Genomic DNA, 19,904 nt, shown 5'->3' with positions numbered 1-19,904 from the left:
TAAACTAAAATTATTTTTTACTGATTATAACTTTTTTTTACTAAAATAAAAAATAATATATTATAAATGGATCTTATGCTAAAAAAACTTTTTAAAACGTAAATTTTATGATGGAAATAGTTACGAGTTATTAGATATTTATTAAAAGTTATGATTAATTTTGTATATATGAATATTAGTAGTTTATCGATAATAAAACTCTATGCAACATTTTTATCTTAAAAAACCTATCCAAAATTCGCTTACTTAGCATCATATGTGCACAATAATACCTATTTGTCGTCTACGTGGCATGACACTTGGCGAAAAACTGAAATGCCAAGTGTCGCAGTCTCGTGGTCTGGCTGCGAGATCGGCTTTATTTATTAGTAATATGATATGATATGATATGGTGCGGTGTGGTTTGAAAAACCCAAAACCGAATTAATATGATTTGGTTTCGATTGAGTTACAAACCACACCGTAAACCGAACTTTCACCCCTTAATCACAATGGTTAGCTAACATTTTTAATTTGCTAATTTTATTCTAACTGAAATTATTTTTATTGATTCTCTATTATATTTCTTCTTTAATGTTACTGATTTTTACTGAATTGAAATTAAGGCCCTGTTCACTTCACCTTATAAAAAATAATATTCACTAAAAATAATTTCAGTTCAGTTTAATTAATTTCAATTCAGTAAAAATAATTTCACTTCAGCAAAAATAATTTCAATTTAGTAAAAATTAGTAAACTTAAAGAAGAAATATAATAGAAAATCAGTAAAAATAATTTCAGTTCAGCAAAATAATTTCAGTTCAGTAAAATAATTTAAGTTCAACAAAAATAATTTCAGTTCAGTAAATATAATTTCAGTTCAGCAAAAATAAGATGAAGTGAACGAGGCCTAAACTGATGAAATTATTTTTACTGAACTGAAATTATTCATTTTTACTGAATATTATTATTTTAAGGTGAAGTGAACAGAGCCTAATTTAAAAATTTATTAAAAAAACACGCATAAATCGGATCTGTGTACTTAATGCTTATTTATTCTCAATCTTTCATTTTTATGCTTCTTATAAACATCATCTTCTTTTTTGATTACAATAAAGAGGGAGTATATAGTTATTGGAGTAGTATTTTATCTTTCATGAAGTACAAGCTAGCATTAATTTACGGTCCTCTATAATTGCGGTGGGTAGTTCGTTGATGAGAATTTCAATACTCCTGTCTTTTCAACAAGAAAAGCCATAGTAGAATCAGTTAGAATAATATCCAGGGTTTAGTTGAAGAAACTTTCAAGGTTTTCTTCATTTGTTGAAATTAAAATTGGGAGTTGGACTTAATAGCGTTACTCATTTAGATAGAAGCATGCCAATTTTATTTTATTTATTTATTTATTTATTTTTGACAACAAGCATGCCAATTTCAGGATATTTTAATATCTAAGTATCGGTTTATGAAATTTAAATTACATTACTTCAATAGTTTTTAAAACCAATCTAAAGTCATGGTATATTAAAACTCATACTACATTTACAAAAGAAATGAAAAATGAACGATACAAAACTTGTTTGTAACTTCGTATAATTTTATTGACATAAACTTAGTCATTAGACGCATTTAATTTAATGGCATGATTTGATCATTAAAGAGTAAAGACGTACAAGAGGTGAAGCTAGGAATTATAAGCTAGGACTCAACATAATTCACGATTTCACGACATACGTACCTAATCTCCAATGAAATTTTTGGGCCACAGGGGACTGGAACCCCTGCCAGAACCCCTGGCTTTGCCCTTGGCAAAGACATTGATGACACGAACTTGCGACCCATTCCGGTGATGACAATATTAGTTTTAGCTACCAAGTTCATGCCGGTGATCGAGTAACCATGTCCAAGTTAATTTTATTATTTGAAGTATGTAGAGATGATTATGTTAATAATTATAGTTGGACCATAATTCAAGTTGATGAGTGTAATTTTTCTTAATGAAAATAAAACCAATAATTTAGCAAAATCTCTAGTAAAAAATGCTATTGATCGAGACTTTGAATTTGTGGAATGGCTTATTTCTACACTAAGTTGGATTTTTTTATTTTTATTTTCTATTGAATTGAAGACTCTCATATATGTATAATTATAAATCGAATTGTGCTTGTAGTTAATTAGTGTAATAATAGGATTACTCCATTCTCTATGAAAAAACTCAACATGTAAGAATTAATGTATTTTCAATGTTGATTATATATCTCATGTCTCTAACAATTAAGTTTGGGAATAGATTAGATATAGGTCCCGTTCACTTCACCTTATAATTGCCGAACTGAAATTATTTTTACTAAACTGAAGTTATTTTTGCTGAGCTGAAATTCTTTTAATGAATTGAAATTAATTTTACTGAATCGAAATTATTTTTGCTGAACTGAAATTATTTTTATTGAATTTCTATTATATTTCTTTTTTAAAGTTACTGATTTTTACTGAACTGAAATTATTTTTACTAAACTGAAATTATTTTTACTGAACTAAACTTATTTTTACTGAATATTATTTTTCTAAGGTGAAGTGAACAGGACCTTAGTGTTGGTATTTTATGCTCTTAAATGTCCTATTAGTATAGGTTGACATTTAGCCCAAAGAAAATAATTATATGCGAGGATGATACATTCAACCTTTCCTAAGGGTATGTTCTATTGACCTTATTTTCACTTATTTCAGGTGTAATAAGTTCAGATAAGACCCTGTTTACTCCACCTTAAAAAAAAAAATATTAAGTAAAAATAATTTCAGTTCAGTAAAAATAAGTTCGGTTCAGTAAAAATAATTTCAGTTCAGTAAAAATATGTTCAATTTAGCAAAAGTAATTTCAGTTCAGTAAAAATAAGTTCAGTTCAGTAAAATTCAGTATCTTTAAAGAAGAAACATAATAGAAAATCAGTCAAAATAATTTCAGTTCAGCAAAAATAATTTCAGTTCAGTAAAATTAATTCATTTTTATAAAAATAATTTAAGTCCAGCAAAAATAATTTCAGTTCAGTAAAAATAATTTAAGTTCAGCAAAAATAATTTCAGTTCAGTAAAAATAATTTAAGTTCAGCAAAAATAATTTCAGTTCAGTAAAACTAATTTAAGTTCAGCAAAAATAATTTCAGTTCAGTAAAAATAATTTAAGTTCAGCAAAAATAATTTCAGTTCAGTAAAAATAATTTCAATTCAGCAAAAATAAGGTGAAGTGAACGGGGCATAAGTTTAGATAAATTAAGTTAAGTTCATATAAGTTTAGTTCAAGAAAAATAAGTTCTAATAAGGGTTATCTAAGTACAAATTACAACTAAAATAAGTTTTGATAAGGTATAATAAATTCAGATAAGTGAAAATCAGGTGAATAGAATACACCCTTGAAGATTGTTTTTTCACTACAATGCTTTTTGCGATTTAATTTTATACTTGTATTATTGTAATGCTTTTAAAACAATAATAAATCTATACATAAAAAAATAAATAAATTGCAGTGTGATTGAATCGGTCAGCTTTTTTTTTTGACTAGGAATTGATCAGCTTAGCTCATGAGCATTTATCAGTTAATAAAAAAATATGAATATAGTCCAAAAGAAAAGTGAAGGAAACGGGGAGAAGTGGCAAAATTGTAATTTCACAAATAATGATGGTCAACCCATCCAACAAACACAAGTCCTTATAAATTATAATACTTCTCTTTTATTATAAGAAATAGTAATTTAGTCACATTTCTCCGTCCACTCTGACTTAAGCTTCTACATTTTATTTTCTTTTTTTTTTTTTTAATACTTGGGTAAATTCTTGGTCTTTATAAGTACGATAATTGCCTGAGATTTTGGAGGTACCACCAATTCCAAATTTATCCATTTCTCTGAGTTTTTTTTTCTTTTTTTTTTTTTTCATCCCAAAACCAAAAGAAAATGGGTGAAGTTGCAAGGTCTAATGGCAACCATGAAGTTACCATTAACGTTAAAGAAACTAACAATCAATCGTCTTCTTCCAACTCCATGGATAATTCTTGTTTCAGTGTCCATTTTCTCCAGAAGGTAACTATTTATCTCATCTTTATCCTATCTTACATTCTTATGATCTGTCTTACCTAGATTTAGCTGTCACGATACTGGTCATTGATATAATTTGCGTGTCAATGTGACTATTAGTTGTGAACAGATTTAATACATAACCATTTCTCTTGTTATTGTTCACATTGGAAAATTATTTTTATGTTACAACGGCCATTATTCTTCCAAATGGTAAAAAAAATTATTTGTTTAGTTATAGAAAAAGGATTGGATTCCTATAGTCATTGTACTGAAAGGGAAAAGTAAAGACATTGCAACGTTTTCATATAATTATATAAAAATCCGACCTATTATATATATTTAACCAAACTCGATTGGTCTAGTAGTCTTGATTATACATTTATACACCATTCAAAAAAAAATGTTAAAAATCTGACCTTTTAGATGATTAACCAGACTCGATTGGTCTAGGAGAACGTCTTGAATTCTTGATAATACACCATTCAAAAAAAAAAAAAAAAATAGTAACCATTTTGATATACATACTATTTGGGTCAAAATTAAATTGCGTACCATATTTAACTTGATCATATAATAAAATCCATTATTTTTCATAAATGACAATATAACTTACATATATGCTTATGTAATAAAAACGTGTTGATTACTACAGATGATAGCAGAAGTGTTAGGAACATACTTCGTAATATTCGCAGGATGTGCAGCGGTAACAGTAAATTTAGACGGTGAAAAAGTGGTAACATTACCAGGAATTGCAATAACATGGGGATTAGTAGTTATGGTAATGGTTTATTCAGTAGGACATATTTCTGGTGCCCATTTTAACCCTGCTGTTACCATTGCTTTTGCAACTTCTCGCAGATTTCCATGGAAACAGGTTTCATTTTCTCAACTGTTACTACCTACTTTTATTACTTGACTATGTTTATGTCACATCTTTTTCTGGGTTGATGTTGTGTATAAATTTGTTTTTCGTTTTGTTGTTGGTTGGTAGGACATTTAAGCCTTCTATTCCATACTTTAATGCTGCATGGTAATATATAGCTGTATTGTATATGATTTCGATCTGTTAGTCCTATCTTAAAGTGTTTGAATCAGATGGTAAGAGCATGCTGCTAGTTAACCAACCAAATGTTTATAAATTATTAAAAATGTCCCTTTGAAGTTTTTTTTTGGTCCAAATTTAAAAGATTAGAGTCTAGCATTAGGATGATTAGGTAGGAATTGCTTACAAAGAGCGATGACCATCATTTTTTTTTTGGATGAAAATCATTTTCTTTTATTTAAGAGAAATTCTCAATGGTGACCCTCAACTTCTGCTACGCACCAATGGTCACCTCTTTTTTTTTTATTATACAAAATGACCTTAGTTAAAAATTTCATCTCATTATAACCTTATTTCATTAAATATTAACTATGGTTAGATTTTTATTTACAAAAAAAAAAGAAGAAAAATTAAAAAAAATTAACCCCAACCACCAAAAAACCAGCCATCACCTGCCCAACCACCATCTCCCTTCCGGCGACACTACCCCAGGTTCCATCGATCGTCGCCGACACTACCCAGACTCCCCCGACCGCCGGTGACATTGCGCCAACTCCACCTCGACCACCGCCAAGCCTGATTCTCACCTAAACCGACCTTAACCTCACAACTCTCTCTCCTCAGAACTTCAATTCTCGCCGCTTCGTCGTGAGGTTTCGATTCTAGGCGGGGATCGGAGAAGGCGGAAGATAAAGAGAGAGAGGGTGGAGGAGAGGGCGAAGAAGAAAGAGAGAGCAAGAGGATCGGTGGTCGGTTTTAGGTAATTTGGAGATCTAGGGTGGGCGATGTTTGGCTTCGGCGGTCTGGGGGTGGTCGGGGTTCTAAGTTTGGCGATTTGGGAATGGTCGGGGTTCTAAGTTTGGTGATCTGGGAGTGGTCGGGATTCTAAGTTCGGCGATCTAGAGTGGTCGGGGTTCTAAGTTCGACGATCTAGGGTGGTCGTGATTTGGGCTCGGCGGTATGGGAGTGGTCGAGGTGGTCTTGCCGGAAAGGGAGATGGTGGCTGGGCAGGTGGGGGTGCCCGGTTGTTGGTGGTTGGGTGAATTATTCGGCGGCTGACTTGTGGGAAGCGGCTGCTGGTTGGTTGCGGGCAGTTGTGCAAGGGAGTTGTTGCGCTGGGGTTGTGCGGTGATCGGTTGAAGGTGGAGGTAGGGAGATGGTGGCTCCGGTGAGGGTTAAGGTGGTGCTGGCTATATCTGGTGGGGATGAGGGTGAAGGTGGTGGCTGGGTTGGTGGTTTTTAGTTTTAGTTTTTTTTTTTTTTTTTTTTTTTTCAAAGTTAACCATAGTGTTGAGCAATTAGGTTTTGATGATTATAAACTAATGATGATTATCTATCTAACGTGTATGTTAAGTTGTGCATAGAAAAAGCAAATTATGCTTGGAACAGGATACAAGGAACCTGAGTAATGACAGGTATATATGTAAGGAACTTGAGCAATATAGGATAAGCAATAGAGGAACAAGAACAACGATAAGTGTTATGGTTGATAAGCATGATGATGGCTAAGGGACCATGAAGGTAACTATGTAAACATGTGTTTACATATGTTAGCTTCATAAGGTAAGTATCCTATACATATATAGGTTATGTATGTGTAGGAGTCTTTTAATTTAGTTTAGTTTTCTTTATTGTTTTTATAAATAAAAAACTAACCTTCTGTTTTACTTTGTTATTCTCAGAAGTTTGCTCAGTTCGTCATCATCAAAAAGGGACAACTTGTTGATCCTTATGAGGTTTTGATGATGATGTTAAGAATTGAGCAAACTTCCATTTAATAAGGATTTTCTAGTGTTGTGATGTTTGCAGGTTCAGTAAGCGTTGAGGGCTGAAGTAGGAATTGAAACAGAGGAACTTTAGAGGATCCATGAGGATACAAGTAAATTTAGAAGAAGAGTTCCAGAAATGGAACTTCCAGAAGTTTCTTAACAAGAACTTCAAAACGGGTTGTAACGACCTGGTTTCGGTGTAATGCTGGGGAAAACCCTAAGATCCAGAATATATCAAGACTACAGGATTCCAGAACAAGAGTTTCAGAGAAGCAACATGAAGACAGAGAAATAGAAGTATATTGCTCTAGGATTCATGTAAGTATGTTGGACATAAAAGTCGGTCTGGAACAAGTCTATATAGAACCAAGGTGAATTCCAAACAGTCAATGAAATTAGAGTAACTGACTTGTCAGGAACTCAGAGACTGTCAGAGTTCAGGAACCTAATAGGAACTTAAGTATGAACGTCGTTAAAAGTCGGTTTTTAATGATATATATATTTACCTTATACGTGCATATCTTTTAGGGATTTGGTTTTACTGAATAAAGATATTTATCTTCTAATAAATCCCTTTTGGAAAAAGATAAGATTGTTTAAAAAGTATTTTAAACAAAAAGATAAGTTTTGAATAAAATCTGATTTTATGCTAAGTTTATCTTATTATTATTGACAGTTTTTATTCTTAACAAAAAGATATATTTTCGGAAAACTGATTTTTAGAAAATATCTTTTAAACTTATCTTTTCAGAAAATCTATCTTTTTCAAGATGAAATGAATAATTCGAGTGTACTATAAATATGCTCATATGCATTCATTCAAAGTTGAGGCTGACGAAGTGTAGTGGTCGTGCTTAATGGTTTTATCCTTCACCACGAAGCTAAGTCAGTCCTCCTGGTCAAAGTTCCTATCAGGTTTTTGGTTACAGTACGTCTAGTGAGTTCCAGACAGATCTTGAGTGTTCAACATATTAGTTTTATCTCTTTATTCATAGATATGTATTTAGGGATATTCGATGAGATCTTGTAATGGGAAAAAGGGTTTTGAGTGTTTTGTATTTTGGGGTGAGATTGTGAATTCTCTTAAATTCACGCTTGTGTATGAGTTTGAAATCTGGTAAAATTCGAGTGGTAGCTGTGAGTGCACAGTGAGTGAAAGGAACCTGAGAAGTGTCTTGGGTCACCTAGGAAGTTTCCTGGGTAAAGGGAGAAAAAGGGTCCTGAGAAGTGTCTTAGGTCTGGTAGGAAGTGTCCTATCATAGAGTCAAGTGTCCGTGGCGGAACTTGCAAAGCAAAGGTCTGTGTAATAGGTTGTACTAGGAGAGTTGCCTATTATAGTGGAATTTGTTTATAAGTCCCAATAGGGCCGAGGTTTTACTTCCAGTTAGGCACTGGATGGTTTCCTCGTAAAACTTGCTTTGTGCTTTAAGTTCCTTTACGTTTTGTTTTTAATTTCCGCATAAGTTTCGCGATTGGAACCTACTACCATTCACCCCCCCCTCTTGTAGTAGTTCATCTAAAATAACAATTGGTATCAGAGCAGGTGCTCTTGATAAACCGGGTAACCCCGAGGAGCAAGTTCCAGGCTAGGATGGATATCTACAAGGAATGCAGTGAATGGAACTCAACCCTAGAACGTTCCGAATACCACGTGAAGACCAAAGTCTGCTTGTGAAGCAGATGTGATTCAAAGATGAACATCTTTGAGGTAAGTGTCTCGTCTTTGAAGTCTTGATTATATGCATGACATTATGTGTACAAGTTCCTTGTAGTATTTCTAGTTAAATTTTGGATTTTGTTTTGAAAGTTTGCAAATCAATTTTGTGTAACCTCAAATTTGATTTATAGAGTGAAAAGTATTTGTCAGATTTACAAATTGATTTATTTTTAAAGAATCGGTTTACTGGAAATAGTTCAAGGAACGTATTATGTAGAATTATGCATATTTGGTCTCTTGGAACCTGGATTATCTCTGTATGGAAACTTAATTCTTTGGGCAAGGTAATGAACGTATATTTTGAATATTTTCCAAAGAATGACCTTATCATGTGTATGTGTTTTTCTGAATATTTATTATGTAGACACATGATGTTTATTGTTAGTAAAGATAGTTGGTTTAACCGTAGTTGTTTTAATTATGGATTATTAATGTCTATTACTAACATGAAAGTACCCAATATAAATTGGGTAACCAAAGCCAAAAGATGACTGATTTTGCAGGCTAAGTGAGTGGAGACAACTTATTAATAATGATGAACTTTGGTTGTTTGTATATAAGCAATTATGTGCAAATTCCTCTCACTAGAAAGCCTTTATAAGAGGTTTGTAGTAGGTGAATCGACAACATGAATAAGTGTGTAAGTTGCCTATACATCTCTCTGTAAATATTGGTCATGTTCTTTTGGTATGTATTAATCCTTCACAAATTCCAATTGAAATTCAATTCCCTAATCTTATGAAGGTTATTTGTGAATGGATGAAAAGAGAAGTTGTTTGGATGTTTATAATGTATATCATGACAAACTAACTTCTCTTCTAGCTTTGTGCAAGTTATTAATCATTGTTTTGTAGGTTTGTCCATTGAGACATATTGGTGCGTAAAAGTTTGTTCCATTAGGAGCTCAGTGCTTAAATTGGTTGGAACTTGGTGAACTTGGAATGATAAAACGAATTAGGGATACAGGAATAACAAAGCTTCTATATCAAGGTGCTATAGGAGTTAGCGTATACGTTCCTGTAAAGATTCTTGTTCAAGTTCCAGTTAAGTTCTTATTTGGAACAAAGCATTAATTCCTGTAGCAGACTCTTATGAAGGATAATGAGTTAAGATGATTATCTTTGACTGCGTGTTGGAGATTCATCATTTTGTTGATGGAACGACATCTAAAAGGGAGTATTCTTACAGGAACTTTATGTTTTAACACTTTTATGCTTTAGGTTTTATCTACCTCTTTTGACTAACCTACTGACATTTTAAAGGCACAAAGGAATCTCTTGGGTTGTGAACTTTCAGGTTATATCTTTTGAATGATAATATGAGGGACTTTGACAAGGTGTTGAAGAATTTGAGATTAAATCAACACGTTCCTCTACCCAAGATACAACGGTCTAAAGGACCAGAAGGACATGTTCCAACTTTATGTCAAAAGGAACATGGAAGAGTTGAAGGTTTATAATAGGAGGGAACTTGCATTATCTCGACAGCGAGGATCCAAAAGAGATGATGATAGCCAAATCAAGGTATCTCTTGCTATAAACCTGCAATGGAAGAACTTTGACTTATAATACTAACACGAAAGGTAAAATTTCTACATAACAGGAAGTTAGTAAGTCAAGTTCCTATCCCATTGTGAATATTTTTCTTGTCAAGTTTTTAATGCACATTCTGGTTTTCAATTGCTTGTAACTCTAGTTGTTTTATGGCTTCAAAATGACATCATCAATAAAGAGTGGAAATGTCACATATGAAGGGAGTCAAAAAGGGAACACATCATTTGTGGATCTCAAGGTGATTCCTAACAACAACCTGACATTTCTAGGTTTTATTGAAGATGAGATACCTCTATGCTTCAAACTGTGAACATGTTAATCTTTTCATGCTTGATAAACCTAGTAGGAACTCGATAATAGGTATATGTACATGTAAGTTCCAAACAGGTTAAGATCGAGAAGCATGAGAATGAAACACATGTTACATTCTCTTTCAACATCAGGTAGATGGTAAGCAACACTAATCCATTGGATCTTAGTGATATGGATATGTTTACCATGTGATATGTAGAGACTAATTGAAAGAGATGTCTTGTTTATAAGTAATGAAAGCAAATGAATACTTGGTTTCTTTTCTTAATAGAAGAGATGATGAACTGTTTATTGAAAGTCTTTTCTATCACAGGGTATGTGGCTAAGTATTCATCACTTATGAGATTATAGATCTAACAATGGAACCTAGTTCCAGTCATGTTTAGTGTTTTTTGCAGGAACACAGGATTGTCAACAAGTTTCCAATTTTGAATCATGAAAGACAAGAAGAGAACAAAACTATATACTAATGGTCTTTTCAGGTTCTTTAGAATAGTTTTCAATGTCTCTGGCTACATCATCAACACTGAAGCAATAGATCTTTGATGAACAAGACACCCTATGTTCTACTTAGGGATGTTTGATGATAGAAGTACCAAGGCGATTTATCCATAAACGCCTAGACTAGTAAAACATATAGAGTTGACACTATCATGTTTAATGTGCCATAAGTGAACATATTTTGAGACTAACAGGTTTGTTCCCATCAAACAGGTTATAAAGATGAACTCACAAGTTACTGTAGAACTAACTGAGTTCCTAGTAAAGAAATATGTCACTAAGAATAACAGCAAGGGATAGCTACATATGTTGAGGAACTTTTAGATGTTAAGTTCCAACTCATGCAGCAAAGTTCAATGAACTCAATATAAGAAAGCAAGTTCCAACGAAGTTCCAGAGCTGAGATAATATTTGTTCTGACCAGCAATATCTCAACAAACTATGGAACTAAAGTGTCTTATATGCATATGTAACCAAGGCCGAGCCTCACGACATTGAAGGATTTGAGGATGTAGCTTGAAGATTAGATGTGCAACAGGAACTCGATGAGCTTAAAAGGAAGAAGGTGTGTATTACATTCTAAACCTATTCTAGAACACCTAAAAAGGGTCGGAGATCAAAAAGGGTGTTCTGGAAAAAGCTTGTTGAGTAAGGCACGTGAATGGAACAAAGCTAGGTTGGTTCTTAAAGGAAACAACCAATACAAAGGTATGTATTGTTTTTAAGGAACTTATTGCTCGTGTAGCTAGACTTGAAGGTAATTGAACATTATTTTATCTTGTTGTTTATATGGGATTAGAGTTGTACCACATGGATGTCTTGGATGTCTTTTGTATAACATTTTGTTATAGATGTCTATGTGGAACATACTCTAGGATAGATTGCTATCCAAGTTCCTTCTTGAAAATTGAGCTTTAAAATTATCAATTTTTGTTTTCAAGATGGATTGAGTTATTAGTTGTACTTACTTACATTAATTATATTTTTGGTACAACTAACGAGACATTGTGCATTGATTTTTGCTAATCTATGATAAGAAAATATATTTTTAAGCATTAACCACTGACAATGGAACTTGTGTTAGAAGTGGAAGTTCATATTAGATTCGAAATCATCAAGGAACAGAATAACCACTTCAAGAACTCCAAGGTAAGCCATCATATCAACCTATGTATTAATAGTTACATCTTTATTGATATGAGACTATATAAGATATAAGTTCCTTTCACATGTCGGCATTAGATGAATTGGATTGATATATCTTTGGTATGGATGCAATATGTGAATTTGTGAATTGATTCTCTTATGGTTGTGTCTTGACTTATCATATTCTTGTTTATTGCTTAATGGAACAAGACTCGATGAAATATAACGTGAGTATAAAGTATTTTTCCCTTAAGTTATGTCAAGTTGGGGTTCCTATGCATGTTAAACATAAAGTAAAGAATGTGCGCTTATTGTTTATGTGTCACACTTAGTTCTTGTGTTGTAAAAGACATACTCACTTGCCTAATAGTATTAGAGGTCTCTTAATAGAACTATGGGTGCTGTCAAACACGAAGTTCCTAAGTTGCCAAAGGAACAATGGAAGAAACTTTGGTGGAACAAGACAGGTAAGTTCCCAGACCGTTTGTAACTCACTTGTTTAAATTTCAGAGGGAACTAACCTATCTTTTAGTCAACTTTCAAGCATCCACACCATATATCTTCGATCGCAACATTATTCTACAACTCTAAGTTGTGTGTCTGTGTTGCATATACTCTAATTGTCTTATATTTAGAAAATTGAAGATTCTTATTCACCCAATTCAATTTCCTCTTTCCGTTCACACACTTTTACTTCTTATTCTTAATTCCCATGTGCTCTAAGTTTGTTGATCATCTTTTTATGATTTTTAATGATTTGATGAAACATAAAAAATGGTGATTATATGTTGAGGAGGAAGTTGAAGATAAAGGAAGAAGAATGGTAAGGGACTCAGGGGGAATAAGGTAGGAACCAAGAAATCAAAATGGTTCAGATCTGGTTGTGGAACTCAAGTGTATGAGTGAGTAATATCTTCATTGATTTAAAATGTGTTATTCCAGGAAAGCATGCAAAATTTGTATAATGACACCCTTTTAAAAAAAAATAAAAAAAAAAAAGAGAAAGAAAAGGAAAAAGGGTGATCAAATATTTAATTTCCTGGGTATCTATATATGAAGAATGTTGACTATGTTGATGTCGTGTACTCGTATACTTGGTGAGCTAGTGAAGGAACAATAATAAACGACGAAGGAACTTGATTATGATGAAACTGAAATCTATTTAAGTTCCAGTATGGAGAATGTTCCTCAAAGAAGTTGGTGGTTAAGGTAAGGGAACTTGGTTATCAATTGGCAAGATGAATATGTGTTGTGTTCAATAGGAGATTCAAGAGTTTGAGATAAAGTACAATGTGGCGGTTCTCATCTCAAAAGGTTTAAACGAAGAGCACAAATTCCACTTCACGTTCCCTCTACTTATTTTGTTCCATATGCTTCTTTATATATCCTTTAAGCTTGCGCTTTCATTTGTCTATTCATGCAATCCATTTCTAACTTTTTAGCTCTGATCTTTACTTGAATTTTAACTTCTTATTTGTCAAGTTCAATTAAGGGTTTTGAAGTTGGGCCTTTGGATTGTGAGTTGGAAGTTAGTGTGGAAATGGTATCCGTGTTTGAAAAGTGAGTACCTTGAGGCTTTTAGGAACAACAAGTGTTTAACTAGTATATACTTACTTATTATATGGTGGTAGGTGTGACATATGACTTTAAGTGCATATAATTTACGAAAAACAAACGTGTGGAACAATACCCTTTTTGATAATGACAAAAGGGGGAAGAATATGTATGATGCTTATGGTATGCAGTAATTAAGTCTAAAGTTATTACATCATGATTGTTGAAAGTATTTATATATTGATAAATGATGTGTATTGCTAAGTTCCTAACTATTAAGTTCTTGTGTATGTTCTTAACTTGTTTAAATGTTATTTCCTTGAAAAACTAAGGGGGAATAAATGTACAACGATTATCCTTTAATATGTGATGAGCATCAATAGTTTGTCATCATCAAAAAGGGGGAAATTGTTGAGCAATTAGGTTTTGATGATTATAAACTAATGATGATTATCTATCTAACGTGTATGTTAAGTTGTGCATAGAAAAAGCAAATTATGCTTGGAACAGGATACAAGGAACCTGAGTAATGACAGGTATATATGTAAGGAACTTGAGCAATATAGGATAAGCAATAGAGGAACAAGAACAACGATAAGTGTTATGGTTGATAAGCATGATGATGGCTAAGGGACCATGAAGGTAACTATGTAAACATGTGTTTACATATGTTAGCTTCATAAGGTAAGTATCCTATACATATATAGGTTATGTATGTGTAGGAGTCTTTTAATTTAGTTTAGTTTTCTTTATTGTTTTTATAAATAAAAAACTAACCTTCTGTTTTACTTTGTTATTCTCAGAAGTTTGCTCAGTTCGTCATCATCAAAAAGGGACAACTTGTTGATCCTTATGAGGTTTTGATGATGATGTTAAGAATTGAGCAAACTTCCATTTAATAAGGATTTTCTAGTGTTGTGATGTTTGCAGGTTCAGTAAGCGTTGAGGGCTGAAGTAGGAATTGAAACAGAGGAACTTTAGAGGATCCATGAGGATACAAGTAAATTTAGAAGAAGAGTTCCAGAAATGGAACTTCCAGAAGTTTCTTAACAAGAACTTCAAAACGGGTTGTAACGACCTGGTTTCGGTGTAATGCTGGGGAAAACCCTAAGATCCAGAATATATCAAGACTACAGGATTCCAGAACAAGAGTTTCAGAGAAGCAACATGAAGACAGAGAAATAGAAGTATATTGCTCTAGGATTCATGTAAGTATGTTGGACATAAAAGTCGGTCTGGAACAAGTCTATATAGAACCAAGGTGAATTCCAAACAGTCAATGAAATTAGAGTAACTGACTTGTCAGGAACTCAGAGACTGTCAGAGTTCAGGAACCTAATAGGAACTTAAGTATGAACGTCGTTAAAAGTCGGTTTTTAATGATATATATATTTACCTTATACGTGCATATCTTTTAGGGATTTGGTTTTACTGAATAAAGATATTTATCTTCTAATAAATCCCTTTTGGAAAAAGATAAGATTGTTTAAAAAGTATTTTAAACAAAAAGATAAGTTTTGAATAAAATCTGATTTTATGCTAAGTTTATCTTATTATTATTGACAGTTTTTATTCTTAACAAAAAGATATATTTTCGGAAAACTGATTTTTAGAAAATATCTTTTAAACTTATCTTTTCAGAAAATCTATCTTTTTCAAGATGAAATGAATAATTCGAGTGTACTATAAATATGCTCATATGCATTCATTCAAAGTTGAGGCTGACGAAGTGTAGTGGTCGTGCTTAATGGTTTTATCCTTCACCACGAAGCTAAGTCAGTCCTCCTGGTCAAAGTTCCTATCAGGTTTTTGGTTACAGTACGTCTAGTGAGTTCCAGACAGATCTTGAGTGTTCAACATATTAGTTTTATCTCTTTATTCATAGATATGTATTTAGGGATATTCGATGAGATCTTGTAATGGGAAAAAGGGTTTTGAGTGTTTTGTATTTTGGGGTGAGATTGTGAATTCTCTTAAATTCACGCTTGTGTATGAGTTTGAAATCTGGTAAAATTCGAGTGGTAGCTGTGAGTGCACAGTGAGTGAAAGGAACCTGAGAAGTGTCTTGGGTCACCTAGGAAGTTTCCTGGGTAAAGGGAGAAAAAGGGTCCTGAGAAGTGTCTTAGGTCTGGTAGGAAGTGTCCTATCATAGAGTCAAGTGTCCGTGGCGGAACTTGCAAAGCAAAGGTCTGTGTAATAGGTTGTACTAGGAGAGTTGCCTATTATAGTGGAATTTGTTTATAAGTCCCAATAGGGCCGAGGTTTTACTTCCAGTTAGGCACTGGATGGTTTCCTCGTAAAACTTGCTTTGTGCTTTAAGTTCCTTTACGTTTTGTTTTTAATTTCCGCATAAGTTTCGCGATTGGAACCTACTACCATTCACCCCCCCCTCTTGTAGTAGTTCATCTAAAATAACACATAGTTATTTTTTTTTTTAAAATAAATAACACTCATTAATGTCATTTGTGAGATAAATTTCTTAATTAGGGTCATTTTGTATAATAAAAAAAAAAGAAGGTGACTATTGGTGCATAGCAGAAGTTGGGGGTCACTGTTGAGAATTTTCCTTTATTTAAATATGAAGTATATCGAATAAAGAAACTTATTTTAATTTTATATATTTGAAGTGTTTATTAGTGTCTCCATTTGGATAATATTTTAGCTTGCTAGGATTTCTCAAGGTTTTAGTAGATGTTGGAATTAGTTTCTTAGAGGGTGATACGTATGTAAGACTTGAGATCGAATTAATTTATCTGTCTTTATTGGTCTCTATATCAGAAAAAATAAATAGTTAAAAATTTATAGTGCGACAAACTTTTAGCTAACTTATCATTTTCAAGTCAAGACTAATTTATCACTTTTGCTGATTTATCATTTTCCAACACCCTTTTTTTTTGGCAATAACACTCTTTGATCTGTTACTTGCTAACACTTTAAATGTGGTATGAGTAAATGAGTAATAGGTGCAATTTCTGAAGGAAAGTTAGTTCCATCACTCCATGACGTACTATATCAGTGACAATTAATGAATTTTATGCATGACTGTATGGTGCATAATATTTCAATTAAATGAAAATAATTCAAGAAAAAATTAGGGATAAGAACAAATACTGTACTAAAAATAAGATTGATGAGCAAGCATCTACATATATCACGTGTACATAGGGATTAAATTCAACCATAAATTGTAAGGCGAAGAGGGAAGGTTTCATAAATTTTATCTGTTACACAAAATTGCGTATGTCTATATATGCTGAATATAATCCCTTTTTTTTTTTTTTTTTTTTTTTTGACGTTGGAAAAATATAATCCTTTCGTGTACCTTTTTGTATCCAAAATAAATAAAGAATTAAAAAGATTATATATATGCTGACCATTCTTCATTATCTCAAGTTATGCACGGGTATAGTATGAGAATTGGGTTTGCCATTTGTGATCTTTTGATGTTATTTCTTTAACTTTTTAAGACCTTTAATTTGACTTTTCTAAATTGTACACGTTAAGGATTGATTATTAATTCACATTTGATTTGATACCATTAAAATATAACCTTGGAATCAATAATTCAATAAAGATAAGATAAGATCTATGATCAATTTAAAATGGTAATGTATATTTGATGCAAATTTCATACATTTATCATTTATTTGGCCAATAATTAATGAAATAATTACAAAGAATAAAATCTAGACCTTCCTTATTTAACATTCAAAAAATTTCTTAACAGTAGAAGATTATATAGAATTATATAAAGCATCTTTCCTTTTTGTTCATCAAAATATCAAATGTTTCAATTTAGGTCAACTCCTAGTAATGCTAATTAATAATGCAAGTAAACAAGAAAATCTCCTTTTCTTTTCTTTTCATTTTTTTTAAGTGTAAAAAACATTATTGAATATCTAAATTTAATTACGAATAGACAAATAGTCTTAATTTGATGTAAAATTAATTTAATAATGTATAGGTGCCAGCATTTGTAATATGTCAAGTAGTGGGATCTATACTTGCAAGCGGAACTTTGCGACTTATATTCAACGGACATCAAGCTCAATTTTTTGGGACATCTCCGGCAGGAACAAACATTCAATCTTTAGTCATGGAATTCATTATCACCTTCTACCTCATGTTCGTCATTTCTGGTGTTGCTACTGATAATCGAGCTGTAAGTTCGTATCACGTTCTCTTTATTCTTAATTAATAACATGCATATTTTATTGATGATTTCGCACCAACTTATTAATAATATGTATAAAGAAATGTGTGAACTAACATGAAACGAATGAAGTATTGAAAAAGAAATCTCTTGACAAAACAACTCTTGGGAGCTAATAAATACGAGTAACAATAGTAACAAACCTGTTGTAATTGGTTGAGATTAAGACTATATATGTAACATAAATATAGTACTTTGTTATAAGCAATTCAACTCAACTTACTATTAACTATTATTGATGTGAAAGCGATGTAAGTATTAATTAAAGAAAATTAATTACGTATATATTGAATTATTATTACAACCATGTAATTTGTATGCATGAGATATGATACCGCGCTGTATTTTAATTGAATTTACGTGATTTTCATGTGTTGCTTGTACAGATTGGAGAGCTTGCTGGTCTTGCTGTTGGATCTACCGTCTTACTTAACGTCATGTTTGCTGGGTATATACAATTCACCCCTTTCTTTCTTCTTACTCAAAACAATATACTCACCTCGTCTCAAAAAGTTCTTCCTAGTCGGATCGTTATTGTCTTACAAAAAAATCAAAATACAATTAAAAATTATTAAAGACAGAGGGGTACTCCGTAATTATTTACTCATTAATCTATTTACTGCAAAACAAAATTATTGGAACATTAATGATTCCATCATGGCCCATCGTTGCGTGTCCTATGTAATTAATTAAAAGAATGATCCAACTCCACATTAATGGGGCGATTTGATCTAAATAATTGGCTCCTTAAAGAAATATTGATGACCATGTTGCCCGTTATTTGTATCCTTTATCTTGAACCACCTTGTTTTGTGGTTCAATGTTGTCATGTGACATGTGTGTACGTGGCACCACGACATTTGCTAGCGCACAATGCACATGACTAGTACGTGAATAGGGTTTCACGCCAATTAAGGTCACGTATGTTTGTATGGACGCATGTTATGCACACACTGATTAGTGTTGTTACAAGCAATATGTGTACGTATTAATGTGGTTGATGTACGTAATTATATATACAACAAACAATTTCTCTTGAACTTGCCTCATGCAGTTGATCATTAATACTAGTAATTAATACTTTCTTGAATGACAACAGGCCAATTTCTGGAGCTTCAATGAACCCAGCAAGGAGCCTTGGGCCAGCAATTGTATCACACCATTATAAGGGCATATGGATATACCTTGTAGGACCAACTGCTGGAGCTATTGCTGGTGCAATGGTGTACAATCTTATAAGGTTCACTGACAAGCCATTGCGCGAGATCACCAAGACTGGATCATTTCTTAAGACTAAGGGCTCGTCTGTAGGGCGCAATGGTTCTTCGCAATACTAGGTTCTAGAGATGTAACAACTTAATTTTAGAGGGTTTTATTTGATCATTAAGTTTGAAAACCTTTTAACCCAACATGTTTGTGAACTACTAAGTTGTCCGTCCTTATATAAGTGAGATGGATGTTATAATGTAGTTGCATTATGTATGTGTGTGCGCGCCTTTTCTTGTCACTGCACGTATGGTAGCCTTATTATTGAATAGTGAAGTGATGTTTTTGTTAGGTTTTCACTTGTGAGGAAGATGATCATTTTATTCTATCATAATTAAAATGTAATATGAATAGATATGGCCATATGGATGAGGGGTAATGTATGTCATAATTAAGAAAACGTAAGTGTTGTTATGTTCCATTGGTTATAAGTTTATAACTTCAATTAGAAGATTGAATTAATTGAAATGTTTCGTCTAAAGATATAATGCTCAAATGTTGAAGAAAAATTGACTCTTGGAGCTTAAACGTAGCTTGTGTGGGAACTTAGGTGCTTCTATTAAAACTGCAAAAACTAGTTTCTAACATCTGATACACGATGTATAGATTAATACTTCCTCCGTTTTTATTTACTTGTAACACAGTCTTGTGACACGTGTTTTAAGGTCGATTTATATAATGTAAGTGGATAAATTATTCAAAATAATTTTTACATATGATACCTAACCTTACTCTAGTCCTCTTATTAAAATTATATAGATAAAATTCCTCGTTAACTT

General features: G+C 32.5%; 1 protein-coding gene across 1 annotated transcript; it reads left to right on the top strand.

Moving 5' to 3' along the window:
- Positions 1-3,727: 3,727 nt before the first annotated feature.
- Positions 3,728-19,539, top strand: LOC110736477 (aquaporin NIP1-1-like). The gene is made up of 5 exons (XM_021916698.1): positions 3,728-4,052; positions 4,702-4,926; positions 17,611-17,808; positions 18,246-18,307; positions 18,959-19,539. The coding sequence occupies exons 1-5, from the start codon at positions 3,927-3,929 to the stop codon at positions 19,194-19,196; spliced, it is 849 nt and encodes a 282-aa protein (XP_021772390.1). The 5' UTR covers positions 3,728-3,926; the 3' UTR covers positions 19,197-19,539.
- The last annotated feature ends 365 nt before the right edge of the window (positions 19,540-19,904 follow it).

The sequence above is a fragment of the Chenopodium quinoa genome, unplaced genomic scaffold, assembly GCF_001683475.1.
Source record: "Chenopodium quinoa cultivar QQ74 unplaced genomic scaffold, ASM168347v1, whole genome shotgun sequence".
NCBI lineage: Eukaryota > Viridiplantae > Streptophyta > Magnoliopsida > Caryophyllales > Amaranthaceae > Chenopodium > Chenopodium quinoa.
This window is presented reverse-complemented; position numbering and strand designations above follow the sequence as displayed.

Coding starts and splice junctions, on each gene's coding strand:
- LOC110736477 (XM_021916698.1), top strand. CDS start 3,927: ATGGGTGAAGTTGCAAGGTCTAATGGCAACCATGAAGTTACCATTAAC. Junction 4,053..4,701: donor GTGTCCATTTTCTCCAGAAG/GTAACTATTTAT, acceptor TGATTACTACAG/ATGATAGCAGAAGTGTTAGG. Junction 4,927..17,610: donor GCAGATTTCCATGGAAACAG/GTTTCATTTTCT, acceptor AATAATGTATAG/GTGCCAGCATTTGTAATATG.